Here is a 21,413-nt window from a genome sequence, read left to right on the forward strand (position 1 = left end):
AGCATTTATCTTAAAGTTGGAAATTCATACAGCTTTGCATACACTAGCATCTATCATGCCATTCCATTAGAGATTTTTCTGTCAGTAATAGAAGCCAGAAACTAGTCGTGTTGTCATCATTTCCCCACTGACTGTGTAAATTAAACCATGTACAAATTTCATTATTCTCTTAATCTCAGTTTTGAAGCTTATAAAAGGAGGAAATTTGTTAACTAAGATCGATTTCTTTTATATTAACATGAGTTTATTATTCTACCTAACTGATATGGAGACAGAAGTAGAGGAGGCCAGAAGAATTCTATAGAGCTGAATTTTCAGTCTTCCATTCTAGAAGGCTTGCCCTTGAGTGACAGGGACTGATGTTAGGCTCTCAGAGGATTAAATTCCATGGTACATTCTCTAATGATTCAACAAATATGAACCAATTATCAACTTTGCATTTGACACTGTTTCAGGCACTGTTTAGTATTAAACAGAACCTACAAGATACTTTTTCTCTAGTAAGAGAAGAGCAACAGTCAGAACAATTAAGGTTAGTATAGAGATGACAATATGAGTTATATGGAAGCATAAAATGCAGAGCAGGGTGGAGATGGTGATGGCAAGGGTTGGCAATTCTAAGATCATCAGAAAACTAACACTAAGAATATAATAATAAGCACAGGTTTGAAGGAGGTGAGGAGGAAAAAAATCATGTAGAATGTGGGAGAGGGTGAAGAGAAGCATTCCAAGCAGAGAGAGCAGCAAATGAAAAGGAAAGCAGTAGTATCTTGGCGTGGTACAGGGAAGTACATTCCACAGAATCAAAGTCTCTATGATACAACAAAATTAGGAACCCACAGATCTTCACCATCACATAGCCATTCACAGGCTATCTCTGAACAGGAAAATGCCTAAGGAGATTCTCATAATATCTAGCAGTCAGGGCAGATCATGAAATTTATTTCAGTAAATCCAATTGCTTGTGTGTTTTCTTTTCAATTTTAAATATAATTTTAAAGGCATGGTAGCAGAAGAAACAAACACATTGTCAAGTTATCAATAGCTACTCTTTAAAAAGTTGACTGGTAATACCTGAGACTATTTATATACCTTCTCATTCTTGCTTCTGTCAAGTTATGATAACCCCTGTTAAAAAGGATACAGTATACACAAAGGAAAAAAAGAACATCATGTCAAGAACACTGCAAGAAAACTCAAAGTCAATGTTTCTGATGAACAAGCTGCAAAATCCTCAACAAAATATTAGCAAACCTAATTTGGCAGCATATAAGATTCACATACCATGACCAAGAGAATTTACACCTGGGATACAAGGTTGTTTCAACATATCTAGATGTTTTTAACAGAATGAAGGATAAACTCATCATGTTGATGGATGAGGAGAAGGTATTTTCTTAGAAAAAAACTTCAACAAAGTCAAAGTCTTTTATACTAAAAAGTATAGAACACTGTCAAAAGAAGTCAAAGCACTCATAAATGAATAGACATCTTCCATGTTAATGGATTAGAAGACTTTCTATTCTTAAAATGTCCACATTAACTAAAACCAACTACAGATTCAATGTGAACCCCATAAAAATCCAAATATTATTTTTTTACAGTAATAAGAAACAATCCTTCATAACACATCACAAGTCAAAAGGCAAAGAAATGTTCAACAAGAAGAGGAAAATTAGACACCTCAAACTTCCTGATGTAAAAATATTTGCATAATCTATAGTAATCAGAACAATATGGCATAGGCACAAAAACAGACATACAACTCAATGGAACGGACCAGGAGTCCAGAAGTAAATCCATCCACATATGGCAACTGATTTTGTTAAGAGTTCCAAGGATACACAATAAGGTAAAGATAATCCCTCTGATGAAGTAAATATCCAGATGCAAAAGAATAAAACTGCACCCTTATCATATATCATAAACAAACATTCACTCAAACTGGATTAAAAACTTAAGACATGAAAACATAAAACTCCTATAAGAAGACCTAGGTGGAAACCTCCCTGACATTTTATAGCCAAGGATTTCCTGATTATGACACAGAAAACACACAATCTTTGAAGAAAACCTTGAAAGTTAATGGACAGTTGAAGACACATATTGTGGTCTCACAGATGTGTATTTACCTCCAAATTCACCAAATGGTGTACATTGCATGTGCTTTTTGTGGTGCACTAATTATACTTCAGTGGTGTAGTTTAAAAAGGCAGAAGTTATAGAAACACATTAGTTGTAGTATGAAGCTTTAGAATAAAATGCAAAACTTAAAAAGAAATGAGAAATTTAATGATTACCTTGTGAGTCTACCTGAACCTTTCATTTACTCACTCTGTGTTGGAGTGCAGTAACTGATGCTCCATGTTCCTTCATAATATCTGACTTTAATTTAAAAACAAAGCATACCTGTTTATTCAAGGATAAACATTCTTATGAAGAGCAACTCTATTCTAGTTGTAGCTATTTCAATCAACTAAAACATTGTATTTGTTAAGTTCTTAAACCACATGTCTTTTTTTCTTTATCTTTTTTCAGTTGCTCCCTCTATTTTCCTGTCCTATTCCATTTTCCATTTCTTACTCATGGTTAATCTAATAAGCAATAACTTATTCCTTCAAACATTTTATTGACTTCAATGTGACTATATTTATATATAAATATAATGTATATTATATGTAATATAATATTTATCAATATTCAATATTCAAAGATAGAATAAAATTAGGCTAAGGCAGGAGAAGCACAAGTTCAAAGCCAACCTCAGCAACATAGCAAGGCCCTAAGCAACTTAGTAAGTCCCTGTTTCAAAATTTAAAAAATAAAATAAAAAGGACTGGAGATGTTACTCAGTGGTTAAATACCCCTGGGTTCAATCCCTGGCATAAAAAATAAATAAAATGATATGTTAGAATCCTATATACTTACCACTAATTTTACGTGCATGTTAACAATTTTCAATATTTGTTTTTAGTATCTTCTACTCCACTAGAAAAACTCTACAGATACAGGTTGTCCTTATGTGATACAGTCCCTGTTTTCAGCCCCACAAGTAGTAATAGACCAACATATTCTGAAAATTACAATTATTTAAAGGTATCCTATTGGCAAATTTCTTCCTTAATTAGAACATTTCACTCTGTCTGGATTATTCTCATAGTTGTCCACCATAGACCTCCTTCATGTTGCACTTAAACATCAGTTTCTTATCTACTCTTACTGGTCCTTCAATCTTGGTCACATCTTTACATTTATTTGCATTTAGAGGGGAGACATTTCTTCATTTACTTCCATTTGTTGCTGATCCCTCTCTTATCATTCTACTTATGGATTCTAACAAAATTAGGGAAAAAATAAAACCAAAAAAATCAAATATAAGTATACTAGATCTAGGACTCTTGCTTATATATGTAAATGCATCAAAAAACCCTGCCTATTTTACTCAAATCTAAATTGATTTTGGATAGACCATACAAAGGAGACTAAATGTATTGATCCCTGTTATAAATTTTGTAAGACCATGGATAAAAGATTTAGCTCATCTAGAAAGATGGAATTCACTCACATTTGTAAGTTTATTTCATAAAAGATTGAAAGGTATGAGTTTTCCAGAGATATGCAAGAAATACACATCTAACACAGATTTTATAGGAATAAAAAAAAAGTGTGCAGCAGGGGACTTCTGTTTTGTTGTTTAGACTTAGAAAAAGAAGAAATAATGAAAAGAGCACTGAATCATAGCACAATGATGCCCACAACCAGATGCAAAGGATTGCCTGATTTCTGGGGTATTGCTCTGTAACTTTTTCTCAGGTTTATACAATGGGAAAAGGGAATGATAAAAAGCTGTTTGTGATTTAATCAGAGATGCTTGTCTCTGGTTAGCCAAACCTTTGACCCACAGGCATTAATTTCATCCAGAATTCCTGGTTGCCCTTGCTCAGACACTGGATATATTACCAATATGGTGTCAGCAGGAAGACTCTCAAGAGTGAGGCTCAACACAGGTATAAGGTGGAGCCCTTCCAGACTGGAGCTGTCATTTCGCACATGCAGAGCTGGTTGCGGAATTATGGATGAGCCAAGAGAATGATAAGGTAAAGACTCATACAAACAGGAAACACTAAGGTAGTATAAACATGAGCAGAAGCATATGTGCTCTGGACATAGGTGTGGATAGGATCAGGGTCAGGAACCTGCCAAGGCCAAAGGACAGCAACAGTCTCTGGGCAGGGATAGAGTAACAAATGCCTAAGAAATCATCCTGAGGAGATGCAGAGGTTGCAGAAGACATGAGTGTATCTGAGCTGAGCTCCAATTCTCCAGCACCTGCTCCATGTTCCTATCAGACTTCAACTGAAGAAGATAAACTCAAAGACAGAATTATTTTTAAAATTACGGACTGCAACCATAGAGCATTAAACCTCAAACAAGCTTTGAGCCCTGTTTTAGAGTAGAGTGCTATGCACTGCCCTGGACACACACTCATGAAGCCCTCCATGGCATTAGCTAAGCTCTGTGAGTTCAGCTTTGCAGATATATAGGTTAGTTATTATTTCAGGGTAGAAAAAGGGAAAATGACTTTGTAGGAACATACCTGTACCAATAACTATGAATGACAAATAGATTAGTTTATTTTTTAAAAAAGGAACAACTGAAGAAATAAAAAAGAATATAAAGTGGATGATCTGTCCAATATCAATTACTTAGAAAATTTATAATATTATATGTAGAGCAGAGGCATTGACTGGACAGCCCTTGTCTTGACACAAAAGTATATTTTCTCCATAAATGATGGTCCAGAATTACGAAGTCATGAGCTCTATCTACTATTGTTTTGCAGTACAGAATGAGTTAATGAAAGGTTCATAGAAATATTCTAGGTAATTAAGAAATCTGTTTCTCCTGACTTTATTTTCTTGTAAGTCATGGTGCACTTCATGACCCAGATTGGAAACCAGAATCCCCAGGGACCTGTGTACTTTTAAAAAACTGGCTCTAGGGAATTTTCTAATGAAAGCTCCTCCCAGGCAAAAAGCAATGCCCTCATAAAAACTGAGCAGGTTTTGACAATGCAGAGATAGGAATCTGTTTTGATGCTCAGCCTGGTGAGTATTTTCTGTCTCTCAACTTAGAGATGCACAGGGGAAATAAGAGGCATAGAAGAGATGACGGGAGACAAGGGTTATGTTTGGGGAAAACAGACTAAGGATGAAGCTTTGGGAAAGAATAGGATCATGGCAAATAAAGGCTATGTAATATTAATAAAAGCATTTAGATTTCATTCTGAATCCAATAGGTGTGCCTTTTGGAAAAATTTTTTATATCTAATGCATGAGGGATAATACGCATGAGGGAGCTCTTTGGAACATGGTTCAATGTTTTGAAGGAATTATCTGTTATAAACCTGATAACAGATTTAAGTTATTTACCTTTATTATCTCTGTTTCCTAGATTAAGAAACTGAGTTGTAGAAATATTACATTACTTATGCAATATCACACAACTAATAAACAATAGTTACTATTTTCTTCCCTTTAAATCCAGAGTGAGTCAGTCATAAAGCTAGGTTTCAACACAATCAGTTCAGTGCAGAGCTCATGTTCTTTTTTTTTTTTTTTTAATATGTATAATTTTATTTTACATATCAGTTTAAAAAAAATAATTGAAAATCAGAATACAAAAAAAACATTGGTATATAATCATGAACTGTATGCTAAAAAATGGTTAAATTTGCAAATATTATATTATGTTGCTTTTTATTTTTATTTATTTATTTTTTTAATATTTATTTATTTATTTATTTATTTATTTTTAATTTTTTTTATTGGTTGTTCAAAACATTATAAAGCTCTTGACATATCATATTTCATACATTAGATTCAAGTTGGTTATGAACTCCCAATTTTACCCCAAATACAGATTGCAGAATCACATCGGTTACACACATCCACATTTTTACATAATGCCCTATTAGTAACTGCCTTGGGAAGCACTGAACTGTAATGACTTCAAGAAATGGTGATTTGAACCATTCCTATTAGAATGTAGACAGTGTACTGGTTTTGATATGTTTTTAAAAGATGAATTGTTAGTATTTTTTTTAAAGAGGTGGAAAAAGGAAAAGGATGATGCTTATATTTTTAAATTGACCCTTTGCCGAATGATAATGGCATTCATAGAATTAGACAGCAGAAAAAGACGAATAAGTGACAATTGGCATTTGGTGGAATCAGTGTTGGGAATTCAATTTTAGAAATATTTAATTTGTACTATTTTTTAGAAAACAAATGTAAAAATAATTTCTTAGGAGAATTTAGTCATGTAAATCTCAGTTTTAGTTGAATAAATATTATGGACACATTTATTTAGGAGTCTTTATTTGAAAGATAGCTATCAAAACAGTGAATGTGAATGAGATTTTCCATATTTATTACATTGAATGAAAATGAAGTACCTCACAATAACAAAGAGGGTGTTTGTAGGTAAAACTTTTAAATTAAAAGCAATAGAGTAAGCTGTTATTTTATGTAGAATATATATATATATATATATATATATATATACAAACACACACACACACACACACACACACACCTATAAAAGAAATTATACAAACTATACTATTGGGGTGGAAATAAGTTTCTTTGACATAAGATACAATTTTCAGAAATCCTAAAATATGTAAACTTTGAAATCACTGGTTTTTTGAAGAGGTTGCATAAATCTGTTTATTAAATATAAAACTACAACAACTAATTATAAATAAATGTATTACTTATATTGTATATATTTGGAATATCTATTTTAACAAGTTTTATGTATTAAATTCCATAAGTAGATATTTGAATATTTCATCTATATTGGAAATGTTTTTATATTCAAATTGTTAGCCAAATACATATTTTAATGGCTCTTTTCAAAAATCAGGGCTGCCTTATATATGGACGTATATACCATGCCTATATGATTGTAGTATTGGTCAGAAGCCATGTGAAAATCACTCTAAAAAAGAAGGAAGAAGTAAAGAAAAAATAGGCGAGTGTATTATACTTAAAAGATAAAGCAACAAAATACGAACATCCTAGATATTCTATTTGACTAAAAATATCATATTTGATAAATTCTTAACTGTTAAATTTAGCTTTATGAAGGTTAAAAATATCGAGCAAAATGATCTTGATCTCTAGATATTTAATCATCATAAACAAGAAAAATTATCTTTTTGTTGAAATGATACATGGTGCTTAAATGCTATCTTATTCTAATTTTCCCCAATTGTACTGTGTTTATGTGTTGTATAGACATATAAAACTATCTTTTAGTGTATATGCATATGTACTACACACACAAACACACACATATATATAAAGAAAAATGAGTGAATCTGTGCTTCTGTTCTTTGTTTTGCTTTGTAAAAACTATTTCAGCCTGATGATCTCCTTAATTACTCCCAATTTACATGGATTGGGGTATGCCTTTCTTGAAATAGACATTGATGTTCACAATAAAATAATTCAGAAAGAACTATGTAATTCTACAGAGTTCGAAGAAGTCAGATAGATGTAACTTTCTCAGAGGTGAGTATTTGAAGAAAGTTTTTCCCAAAAACTGGACCTATTTTATATTTCACTGACAATTTAGTTTAGTGACCTTGTGTTAATAATTTCATTTGGAATAATTTTAATAAATGAAGAATGTTTGATGTAATGTGTGAAACTGGATAGGTAGTCCTTATTTCTCAGAAAAAGTAGTGCATGATTACCTCTTAGCAACATTTTATGTGGTGTCATATATTCAGAAAAATGATGCCTAGAATTGTTTTGTACATTTATACACTTTTCATGAAGATGATTTTGTATGCAGATATATTTATCTAGTAGTCATTTGCACTCTTTTATCTATAAAATATGCTAAATTTTTGAAGTTGGAGCATAATCTTGTTTTTAGTCATTTATTTATTATAATTTGTTATACATGATGGAAGAATGTAATTCATTTCATATTACACATTTAGAGCACAATTTTTCAAGTCATTGATTGTACACAAAATATTTTCACATCATTCATGTCTTCATACACGTACTTAGGGTAATGATGTCTAACTCATTCCACCATCATTCCTTTCCCTATGCCCCCTCCCTTCCGCTCTCTCCCCTTTGCCCTATTTAAATTCCTCCATTCCAACCATGCTCCCCCCACTCCAATTGCCATTATGTCAGCATCCTCATATCAAAGAAAACATTCAGCCTTTGGCTTGGGGATTGGCTTGCTTCACATCACATTATATTCTTCAATTCCATACATTTACCATGATTTTATTCTCTTTTAATGCTGAGTAATGTTCCATTGTGTATATATACCAAAGTTTCTCTATCCATTCAGGTACTGAATGGCATATGGGTTGGTTCCATAATTTAATTATTGTGAATTGTGCTGCTATAAACATTGATATGGCTGTGTCCCTGTAGTATGCTGTTTTTAAGTCCTTTGGGTATAAACCAAGGAGTGTGATAGCTGGGTCAAATGGTGGTTCCATTCCAAGTTTTCCAAGGAATCTCCATATTGCTTTCCATATTGGCTGCACCAATTTGCAGTCCCACTAGCAATGTGTGAGTGTGTCTTTTTCCCCACATCCTCGCCAACATTTATTGTTGTTTGTATTCTTGATAATTGTCATCTGACTGGAGTGAGATGAAATCTTAGAGTAGTTTTGATTTGCACTTCTCCTATTGCTAGAGATGTTGAACATTTTTTCATAAGTTTGTTAATAGATTGCATATCTTTTTATGAGAGAGTGGTACAGAACAGAGAACACATAGTCCAACCCACATAACTATGGTTTTCTTATATTAGACAAATGCACCAAACATGTAGATTGAAAAAAAGATAACCTCTTCAACAAATGGTGCTGGGAAAACTTCAAATACACAGGTAACAAAATGAAATTAAACCTCTTATCTCTCACCATGCACAAAACTCAACTCAAAGTAGATCAAGGACCAAGAAATTAAACCAGAAATCTTGTGCCTAATGGAAGAAAAAGTAGGCCCAAATCTCCATCATGTTGAATTAGGCCGCAACTTCTTTAATAAAATTCCTATAGCCCAAGAATTAAAACTAAGAATCAATACATAGGATGGATTCCAACTAAAAAGCTTCTTCTCGGCAAAAGAAACAATCAGTGAGGTGAATAGGGAGCCTAAAGAATGGGAGGAAATCTTTACCACAAGCACATCAGATAGAGCACTAATCTCTAGGGTATGTAAAGATTTCAAAAACCTTAACACACACACACACACAAAAAAAAAACAATAATCCAGTCAACAAATGGGCCAAGGAACTGGGGTATAATCTTTTAAAACATTATTTGCATTCTTATCACTATCCCTAGATTAGTGTACTTGCAAAATCCATGTGGATTTTTTTTTCATGTTTCCAAGTTTTGTTATCTTCTTTAATTTTGTGTGTGACAAATTTCTTTGGAACAATTAAAGTACTGAAGGAAAGGGATAACACAGGAGGGAGCAAAAATTGGACTTAAGGCCAAAGATTAAGAATTACCTATATTTAATGAATGTTTCAGTGGGAAAAATATCTTTTAAAAAGACTGAAAGCATTTAAAAAATGGAACTAAGACAGGTAGAAAGGAAATTGGAAAAGTGAATTATTTATCTTTCTAGAGTCAAAAATTGCATTATATAATTCTACAGTTATAAATGTCATCATGTGTCAATAATGACATTCATGAAAAAGCATTTGGTCATGTTATTGAGGATTTATGTGTGGATCAGAAGGTCTTACTTTTGAGAACATCCACTTTATTAATTTTAGAGATTATGATTAAATTAAAATGTTGCTGTGAAACTTATTTAACTAATAGAAGAAAAGTATCAGAAACTGATACTAAGAAATATTTCCATAAATATTCCTATTTATAAACACTGAGTTAGTGTTTATAAACACTAATATATACATTTGGGGGAAGGGTGTCATATTTCATGGACTTCAATTTCTATTTTTTTTTTTAATTTTTTATTGTTGGTTGTTCAAAACATTACAAATTTCTTGACATATCATATTCCACACTTTGATTCAAGTGGGTTATGAACTCCCACCTTCATCCCATACACAGATTGCAGAATCACATCAGTTACACATCCATTGAATTACATATTGCCATACTAGTGTCTGTTGTGCTCCGCTGCCTTTCCCATCCTCCACCCTTCAATTTCTATTTTAAATTGCCTCAAAATAGTCGCAAATAACAAAATATTTAAAGTATTTACTTAATGGACACATGCATGAAACTGTTAACAATAAGATTAGAGTACAAGTTGTAATTGGCCTAGGCACTTTTCATAGTCATTCATCATTTTCATATTAACTTCTGAATTACAACAATGAATTCTAATAAGTGATGCTGGGGTGCAAAAATGAATGACTATATATCATCTGCCATTAAGGGATTCATATTTTATGAACTTTTTATTGAATTTTCACATCCACAAAGCACACATTGTACATGTGCAGCTTGATTAATAATCACACCTGTATAACCAGCATATAAATCAACACATATTATCAGCACTTCAGAATTCCCACTTAAATTTATTGCAATATACCACAGAGTAATAACTATCTTGACTCTTAAGCATTATATCCGTTTTTCCTGCTTTTTATCTTTATGACTGATTTCTTTCTCTAATCTTCATTTTTAAGATTCTTCCATATTTTTGTATACAGTTGTAGATTGCTCATATGTATGACATTTCACTCTATTAATATATTGTATTTAATTTTATATTGTTTATAGACATTTTTTGAGTGTTCCACATTTTAAATAAGACACAGACAAGTAGACATGAATGATACATTGTTATTAAGAGAGACTGGTATTAAGACTTTTAGGCACCCAGAAGAAGACAGGATCAAGTCTACAGGAGGCCCAGGAAGAAATATCAAGTTGTTCTTATAGCAACACCAACAAAGCAGGATACCTCTGGAAAAGAGTGAAAATGCAAGATGTTTTTAAACACAAGACTGCAGGCATCCTTGATTTGGAAGATGAGATTCTAATTAACAATTCTTCCTTTAAAGCATTCATGCCTTTATCATTTTTCTCCCAGTGATCTTGAAAATATCTTGTCAATAGATCTAAAATTACCCTTACTATAACTTTAGATAATTCTGAAGTGTCAACATTTTTGTTCCTTAGCAATTTTGTTCTTAAGACAAATCAATATCCATAAGAGTGTAAACATTTATATAACCTATAAATTAGATGTTTTCTTCCTTTTCCATATTCCCTAATTCTATTATAGGGTTTTGTTTATGCTAAGAAAGCACTCTATCACTGAGTCACGTTCCCAGCCCTTGATATTTGTGTGTGTGTGTGTGTGTGTGTTGCTTCTTTTTTCATAGTTGTTGTCTAAATCATTTATTCATGACTCATTTGGCTACCTACCTAATGTTTAGACTTTGCACCATTTCAGGAATCAATCATATGACCCAGGAAACATAAATCCCCCCATTTATTTGCAATCAGAGAATGCAACACCATTTCTTTCCTCCCCCTTGGAAATGCCAGTTAAGTAACTTACTTTAATTCATTAATAATCAGCTCTGCATCTGTTACTAAAAGTAAAGTTTCTATTTACTGAGAAATTACTGCATATATATACAACTGGAAAAAGGGAATTTTTATTGATGTTTTGCCATTTTCCACTCATGGAATCCACAGAAAATATTGTCTCCATGAGTGAATTGTATTTTTACTCCTACATTCATCAACTGTCATATATTTAAAAAAAAAAAACACAATCCCATCACTGATGAAAATATTTTTCCTCCTCCTTGTCCTGCTACAGAGCACCACCTGCCCAGTGCCTCCTACTCCTGGATTTGCTTTTCTTCACATGCTTATCACCCGAAGAGCACTACTCCCTCTATAAACTCTCTATCACAGGTTTTTTTGGGTTTGTTTCCTTTATACCAATACCTAGATAATACCCTAACATTTTTTTCACCAAGAAGGTGGTCATAATTAGTATTGCTCTCTGGAATATTCAAATGGTCAGAAGAAAGTTTTTTGCTATAAGATAATTGTACATATGGGTGAGATACTTTGTTAGTAATCTCCTATAAAATGTTATAAGCAAGGGACATTAAGACAGATAAAAGGGATTTAGATAACTTTTGAAATGAATGAATTATCATGAATCCAATTTTCCATGTTCCTTTTGCTTCTTTCTCTAGTGTTTACTTCAACATTTCATCAATATCCATTATTGTCTGAGCAATGATCTATAGATACAAATTTATGTTAATCAGGTAGAGTCTCTGAGCTTTAAACACAATTGTGTATTTGCATACTGCATGGGGAGGGTTATTTGTGTGTATATATAGTACAGATAAGGTCCACATTGTCCTTTTATTTCTTTCCTTTTTCTTTCCATTTCCATTCACCACTTTCCTCCATAATTTAATTTCCATAAGATAATTTTAAACTTCTAAAAGCCTCTTAAATTCCTAAATTCTTAGATTGTTCAAATAATTATGGAAAATTGATATTATTCATGTTTGTTGTAAGGACTAGAGATGATTTTTCCCAAGTTAAAAAAAAAAGTTTTATAAATAGTGGGCAATACTGCAACAATTGGTTTCACTATTATTCTCTATCTCATTTTGTAATTATATGAATGAAAATCAATGAATGAACAAATTTTAATCCTTTAGAGTAATTTTTAATATTTTGCCATATATTTTGGCAAATTTATGTGTTTATTGAGTATATATTACCAATTTTCTATTTCACCTTGCATATTATCATTCAATCAACTGGGATTAATTTCCAGTACTGTATTCAAAGGCTAGCAGACACATAAGTTGATAAAAATTCAGGAGGGTTCTGGTATTGATGATACTGCTGATAAGAAAAAGTAGTTAATGAATAGAGAGCTAAAATTATTTCATAATATTGGTGATATTGATAATGTATCAAAGAGGAGAAGGCTAGCAAAGTTTAAAGTCACATGCAGAACATTTCATTTTAATTTAATTTATAATTATCTTTAGGGACTTATCCTTGGATGTCACTTATCTGAAGTTCTCTGTAGAAAGTGTATTTCAAATTGTCAGATTTGCAGAAGAACCTGTATTGAAAGGTATAATATTCCTTATATTATCTTTAGGTCTCAAAGGCTGCAGAAAACTGGTGACTTGCAGTTTTGATGTAAATACCAAACTAAAAAACATGGACTCATGCATTCCTAAACAGGATGTACCTTCCCGATAATAGTCAGTCTCACCCCTCTACCTTCTTGTTGCTGGGGATCCCAGGACTAGAGGCACTTCACATCTGGATCGGCTTTCCCTTCTGTGGTGTATACTTGATTGCCCTCGTAGGGAACTTCACCATTCTCTTGGTGATCAAGTCTGAGAGCAGTCTTCATCTGCCCATGTTCTACTTCCTGGCCATGTTGGCTACCATTGACTTGGGGCTCTCCACAGCGACCATCCCTAAGATGCTTGGGATCTTCTGGATTAATCTCAGAGAGATCATCTTTGAAGACTGCCTCATCCAGATGTTTTTCATTCACAAATTCACACTTATGGAGTCAGCAGTCCTCCTAGCAATGGCATATGACCGCTATGTGGCCATCTGCAACCCTCTCCGATATAGCACTGTCCTCACCAACAAGGTTGTGTTTGTAATTGGTCTTGGTGTGTTAGTGAGGGCAATTATATTTGTCATTCCATTTGTATTTCTCATACTACGACTGCCCTTCTGTGGGAACCACGTCATCCCCCACACCTACTGTGAGCACATGGGTCTTGCTCGCCTGTCTTGTGCCAGCATCAAGATCAATATCATCTATGGTTTATGTGCCATATGTAATCTAGTGTTTGACATCATTGCGATTGCCCTTTCTTACATCCAGATTCTCCGTGTTGTTTTCCGTCTCCCTTCACAGGAAGCCCGACTCAAGTCCCTCAGCACGTGTGGTTCTCATGTTTGTGTCATCCTGGCCTTTTATACACCTGCCCTCTTTTCCTTCATGACACATCGCTTTGGTCGAAATGTCCCCCGTTATATCCATATACTCCTGGCCAATCTGTATGTTGTAGTGCCACCAATGCTCAACCCTGTCATCTATGGGGTCAGAACCAAGCAAATATATGATTGTGTGAAGAAAATGGTACTGCAGAAACGAGGAACAGAAAAGGAATAGCAGCTATTATGAAGACAAACAACAATAAGTATTGGGAGGATATGGGGAAAAGGTATACTCACACATTGCTGGTTGGACTGCAAATTGGTGCAGCCAATATGGAAAGCAGTATGGAGAGTCCTTGGAAACCTGAGAATGGAACCACCATTTGATCCAGCTATTCCTCTCCTCAGACTCTACCCAAAGGACTTCAAAACAGCATACTACAGGGACACAGCCACATCAATGTTTATAGCAGCACAATTCACAATAGTTGAACTGTGGAGCCAAACTAGATGCCCATCAGTGGATGAATGGATAAAAATATGTGGCATATATACACAATGGAATATTACTCAGCAATAACAGAGAATAAAATCATGATATTTACAGGTAAATGGATGGCATTGGAGAAGATAATGCTAAGTGAAGTTACCTAATCCCCCCAAAACAGATGCCGAATGTTTTCTCTGATATAAGGAGGCTGACTCATAGTGGGGTAGGGAGGGGAAGCATGGGAGGAATAAGTGAATTCTAGATAGAGAAGAGGAGTGAGACAGAAAAGGAGGGGGCAGGGTATTAGCAAGGATGGTGGAATTTGATGGATATCATTATCTAAAGTACATGTATGAATACAGGAATTGAGTGTCAACCTACTTTATATACAAACAGAGATATGAAAATTTGTGGTATATATGTGTAATAAGAATTGTAATGCAAAAAAACCCCACAGTACATGTATGAAGACATGAATTGGTATGAACACACTTTATATACAAATATAGGAAAAATTGTGCTCTCTATGTGTAATAAGAATTGTAATGCATTCTGCTGTCATGTATTTAAAAAATAAAATCAATAAAAAAATAAAAATAGAAAAGAAAAGGAATAGCACCTAATACAAAGAAATTGTAGAGAAATGCTTTATCATAAAAACTAAGGCAGAGAAATGCTTTATCATAAAAATTGTGTTCTAATGCTTGGCTACATTGGTTCTTTCAATATTTTTATTATATTGAAATATACTCAATATTTAAATTCATTGCATTTCCACATGATTTTTATACCATTTCTTCTAATTATCTGTTGTTGGATTCTGTTCTCCCACTTTGATTTTCTTGTATTTTTATTTTAGAAGGTTATCTAATTTTCTCTATTTTTTAAATTTATCTAGCTGATATTTGTGCAGCAGATTTTATCTATTGTGACTAGAGTAATTCATATTTCCTGGAGATTCTTCTCTCAATACAATTATATTTATTTTCTGAATCTTTGTTTCCATAATTTGCAAGATGCTTGGGAGAAAATGGTGACTTTGTTATTTTTCCTGACTCTGAAATTTATAGTTCTAAATTATTCAACAAACTCAATTTAAAAATATCAATCTCTTTATATCATTAGAATTTACATTTGTCTTCCCTTTCAGGAAGCATAACATTTCTATTCATAGTAATTCAGTAATTTTAGTATAAGTTTGCCACTAAAGTCATGCACATTTAACACAATCATTATTATTTTTTTATCCTCTTCAGTCAACTATCTTATAGGCACCGCATGTTTTTTCAGCCTGAGCTGTGGCTCCTTTACAACAATAATTCTCTGCTTTTGGATTATATTGCTATTATTATTGCATGTCTTATTTACTTTAATTTTATACATGTTTACAATAACTTAGCCATTACCTTAAAGGTGTCTATGCAAACTGTCAAATCTAACATAAATTAACAGTCTTACTTCTTTATGTTAATAAGGATCTTAGAAGAATTTTAGTGTATTTACCTACCTTTTGATTTATATACTATTGTGGGTGTTATCCACTTTTCCTTATACATTTTAAATTTTATACACATCTGGTTGGTGTTACACAGTCAACAGTCATTTTAATTTTCCCAAATATTTACTTTTTCATTCATTCCTCCCTGAATCATCAAAATTCCATCTGTAGCAAATTTATGCATTTCTGAAGAATAAACTTAACTGCTCATTTAATATAATTTGTTGGAAAAAAATGTCCTTGGTGTTTATTTTCCTAAAATAACTTCATCTTCATTTTAGGATTGTTTGAGGATATATAATTCTAAGTTAACTTTTTCATTTTCTTTCAGTCTTTTAAAAGTGTTTTTGTATTGCATTCTGCTTCCCAGGTTTTGGCTGAAATATCAGTTATAAAATTCATTGTTATACTTTTAAAGGTAATATGTCTATTCCCCTTGATGGAATTTATGATTTTCCCCTGGTGATGAGTTTATTTGTATTTTACTTATGTTTTAATTGCTTTTTTAATCTTTTACTTATTTCTTTAGTTTTGCAAAATTCTTTGCCATTAGTTCACGCAATATTTTACATGTTCTTTCCTTTAATCTCCAATTTCATGAGTAGATCTTTTTATTATCTCTCCTGTTACATTAATCAATATCTTAAAATTTTCATCCTTTTTTCCTCACTATTTTAGAGATTTTATTTTACTGATTTTTCACCCTTAAGTCCATCTCATTTTATTTTAAGATATCTTTATTTTAAGTTATAACATCTATTTTCTTATACCATTCAACTGTCTTCCAACAATATCAGTGTCTTATTTTATGCATTTGGATACATAATTTAAAACTCTGTTTTTGTTTGCTGTTATCTCTAGGACCTGTGGCCTGTGGGAATAATCATATTGCCTATTGGTTGTCTTCTTGATTTATTATTGAGATTACATGTGTTACTACATGACCAATATGACTCTGCAACATGTACACTCAGAAAAATGAGAAATTATATCCCATCTATGTATGATATATCAAAGTGCATAAATGCATTCTATTGTCATGTATAATTAATTTAAAAAAATAAAATGTAAGAAAAGATTATTATCATTGTTATGTTTTGTTTTATTTGGCCAATTGTTTTCTTAGATAGTTCTAGATGCTCTATATTAAAACTATACATGTGATATTAAGTCTAGAAGGATGTTTGATTCCTTCAGAATTTTTTAGCTTTTCCAAAGACTAGAGGATGTGGTACTCCTGAATCATGCCAGTCACTTAGGGCCTGGACTTTTTCTTCTTCACCCCAGTTACTGTTTTCCCTTTAGGGTTCAGATGCCACACACAGATTCTTCCCAGAATCTCCCTCATGGACAGATTATAATATTCATTGTTAATCTTCATCACCCAATAGATATCTCCAACTCTTTACATAGCCTTTCATTTTTTTGGCTTCTTTTTCATAACTGTTAGATTTCCCCAAAGGAAAAAGCCCCTATATTCTAGACAAGTTTCTTGTAAATTGACTGTAATTTTTCAATTTAATTCCTGACTTAAGATAATTTATTTGATTTTCTAGCTTTTCTTAGTGTAAAAATTAATTCTAATTTTCTAACTTACCACTATTAAATTGTACTTCTTTTATAAAATCAGCACCACAATTATCTATGCTTAGTCTTCTTATAGATGTAGCTTATGAAGTATTTCCTAGCCTGATGCTTCATGGTTTCCTATTAGCAACATGATTTGATGCCTTTTATTTTATTAATCACATTGTAATAGTATCATGATTTAATATCATCAGATAATTTACTGGATTTTTTTTCTCATCTTTCACAGAGTTGCCATATTCTTGAAAATATATTTGAAGGTAGGAATAACATAGTCTAACTGTTAAAATTAGCATGGAGATTTAAATGAGAGGGTGAACCCTTGAAAGGAGAAGAGAACATACTTAAGATATTCAGATATAATGTAAATAAGAACTGGTAGACTTGTCATACTCAGACGATTTTACAGATAAATACTATTTAAAAGGTTCATAAGAACCATAACTGTAACCAGGCACAGTGACATATGCCTATAATCCCAGCAGCTCAGGAGGCTGAGGCACGGTTGAGAGTTCAAAGTTAGTCTCCTAAAGAAGTCCTAAAGCAATTCAGTGAGAACCTGTATCTAAATAAAATACTTTTTTTAAAAAAAAAAGGGCTGGGAATGTGGCTCAGTGGGTAAGCACAACTGGGTTCAATAATTTAAAAAAATGAAAGAATGAAAGAGGGAGGGAGGAAGGAAGGAAGGAAGGAAAGAAGGAAGGAAGGAAGGAAGGAAGGAAGGAAGGAAGGAAGGAAAAGAGAAAAAATTGTAATTGTAAAGAAAACACAGGAAGGTAAGAGTCATTTAGGGAATAGGCTGGAATAACCTTAGAGTGTGTCCTGTGGCAGTAGTTCATTTTGAAGATAGTAGAGTAATAAATGGGTTTCAAATTGTCTCACAAGCCATATAGCCAAGTCATTGCTTTAGGGTAGAGAAGATTTTATTGACTTGTTGTTCTGATTCTTGTTTTATAAAAATAAAACGAAACAAAACAAAAATCTGATAATCTATACTGAAATTGGAGATCCTAGGTGTTTATTTATATTTTAAAATATTACCTTTTAAATTCTTTGGAATAATTCTGATTTGATTTTGAATATAAAAAGCACACAGAACATTAGACTGAAATATAATAGATAATCCTTGTGTATGTGTGTGTGTATCTTCCTCTAATAATTATATTTCTGCAACAAATACTAAAATTGCCAGAAAAGGATGCTTCACAGAGATGCCTTAGTATTCACAAAATTTATGATAAATGAATAAAAATATTATAGTTGTTAATCAAGAGGTATGCATGATGGAATGCGTTTTGCAATCATTGTATTTGAAAAACTGGACTGCTTGAATTGTTACTGTTACAATTATTATATGAAATGAAAAAATTAAAACCTAGATAGGTTAAATTGCTTCCCTGGATGTGATGCAACTATTTATGACATAAAGTTACAATTGTTTACCATGATACAGCTGGTTCTCTTTATTTTCTTATTTTTATTATCCTTTCAGACTTTTTCATCATTAAATGTATTTCTTCAATCATATCTTTACATCCTTTCACAAAGAATTTTATTTTACCCAATATATATAAACTAGACATTCTTCCTAAGCCACATTAAAGTCCCAAATTACTTGACTCCTCTAGGTTAATTCATACTCCTCAATTTCCTAAGTTACAATATTTCTTCTTTTTTTTAATACTGAATACTTTAAAATTTTTTTGTTCTTCTTTTTATTTGCATTACAATTTTAATACACATATATACCACATTTTTTCATATCTCTGTTTGTATATAAGATATATCGACACCCAATTCAAGTCTTCATACATGTACTTTGTATAATAATGACCATCACATTCCACCATCCTTGCTTTTCTATAATGTATTTTCCAAAGTTGCAATATAGCAACACTTACACATGATACATTATACTTGAATTTATGTATATAATGTAAAGATTTTTAGGGGAAGAATTCCAAGCCAGTCTTTTTAAAAACTACACAATTTTCACAGTTTCCATTAAAGCAAACATAGAAAAGATGATTTCTATGCATATGTTAGCTATAAATGTAATACATTTCTCATATAAAATTAAGATAAACCTAATTAAAAATTCAAAAGTCTGTATTACTACTATGAAGATGTATCCAATATTGGCCTTTAATTGAATATTCAAATTGAAAAATAATATCCAAAGGGATGTTTAAAAACTAACAAAATGATAAAATTTGGTGTTTTTCATATGCTGCTTTACTATTTTTCATTTTCTGCTTTGTGAGTTGTATGTTTGATCTTTTTTAATTAATTAATTTTTTATTTATTTAAATTAGTTATAAAGACAGAAGAATGCATTTATGCACTTTGATATATCATACATAGAAGGGATATAATTTCTCATTTTTCTGAATGTACATGTTGGAGAATCATATTGGTCATGTAGTCACACATATACATAAAGTAATAATGTCTGTTTCATTCTACTATCTTTATTTATTCCCACATCCCCTCCCCTTCCCTCCTTTAACTTCCCTGTACCTAACCTAAAGACTTCCATTCTGGTGTGAGGTCAAATCTCAGTGTAGTTTTGATTTGCATTTCCCTGACGGCTAATGATGTTGAACATTTTTTTCTACATTTGCTGGCCAGTAATATTCCTTCTTTTGAGAAGTCATGGTTTAGTTCATTTGCCCATTTATTAATTGGGCTATTTGATTTTTTTGGTGTAAAGTTTTTTGAGTTCGTTACATATTCTGGCTTCAAAATCAATAGAAGTAATTATTACAAGACAAGGACGAGCACTCTGGTGCATACCTACAGATTCAGGGGAAAGTTACATTTAAAATACAGGGAGGGACATGAAAGTTTCTCTAGGGCTCAAGATTTTTAAACCAGAGGCAAGAAGCAATGAGGGGAAGATTCCAAAAGAATTCTGCAAGGTTGCACAGTTGAGGTTGGTGGAGGAAGCCCTGGAGTGCTCATTTCCCCACTTACTGGGAACACAACTGAAAACTCAGTTGAGTCTCTTGGTTCTTCTCTTGTCCAATGAGATTCCTTGGTCCAAATCAAATCCCTCTCCCAGGGGAGCTCATCAAGGATGACAGATGCATTAGTACAAAGGTGTGCTAGAAATTTCCTGCCTTAGTGCAAGACAAATTTAGAAAATTGGTGTGATTCTCACTGTGCTGAACCAAGGCATTGTCACTTCTGTGTGCCTTTCTGGAGGCTCTATGGGACAATCAGCTCTGTTGCTGTGTCTGACTTCTCTAGGCTGCTGCCTTCCTTGACTCATGGCCCCTTTTCTCCACTTTCAAAGTGGAGAGTGGAGTCCTTCCCATATGCACCTGCCCTATCATCACATCTCCTTTGCATCAGATCATGCTGCTTTCATTGTCCATTTTCAAGGCTCCTGTGATTACTTTGGATCCCCCTAATGATCCAGGATACTCTCTGTTAGCACAAAAGGACCAGGACCAAGCCAGACATAAACTCCACGGATCAGCACAGGTTTTATTCAGCAAATGGAATCATGCCTCTGATAGACCCACTTTCTTGATAGAAAATGAGGCCCTGGTCAAAGGGGGAGTTTATGCTTATATAGGTTACACTGAGAGGAGACTATTAATAAGCATGTCAGTTTTGGGACTCAAGAATTGCAATGTTTTACTGGACAAGATGAAAGGGTCTGGTGTCAGCAGTGAGTATCTGGAAAAGGATTTGTTTGAGGAAAGTTCAATGCTTTGGCCTCTTCCCAGAGACTGCCATTCCAGACTTGATGGATATCTCCTCTCTGGGGGCCTGTCTTGTCACTGGGAAAGAGCGTACTGGGAAAGGATCAATGTATTGCCTTCTCCCTC

The 21,413-nt window shown here is 32.9% G+C and overlaps 1 protein-coding gene across 1 annotated transcript; it reads left to right on the plus strand.

Annotated features, from left to right (window-relative positions):
• The first annotated feature begins 13,280 nt into the window (after window positions 1-13,280).
• LOC124091208 (olfactory receptor 52E2) lies at window positions 13,281-14,234 on the plus strand. The gene has a single exon (XM_046442174.1). It carries the CDS (start codon window positions 13,281-13,283, stop codon window positions 14,232-14,234), a length of 954 nt encoding a protein of 317 aa, XP_046298130.1.
• Window positions 14,235-21,413: the final 7,179 nt, after the last annotated feature.

This window comes from Marmota monax, unplaced genomic scaffold (genome assembly GCF_021218885.2).
Source record: "Marmota monax isolate L192 unplaced genomic scaffold, Marmota_monax_Labrador192_F-V1.1 WCK01_AAM20220418_F8-fsc00068, whole genome shotgun sequence".
Classification (NCBI taxonomy): domain Eukaryota; kingdom Metazoa; phylum Chordata; class Mammalia; order Rodentia; family Sciuridae; genus Marmota; species Marmota monax.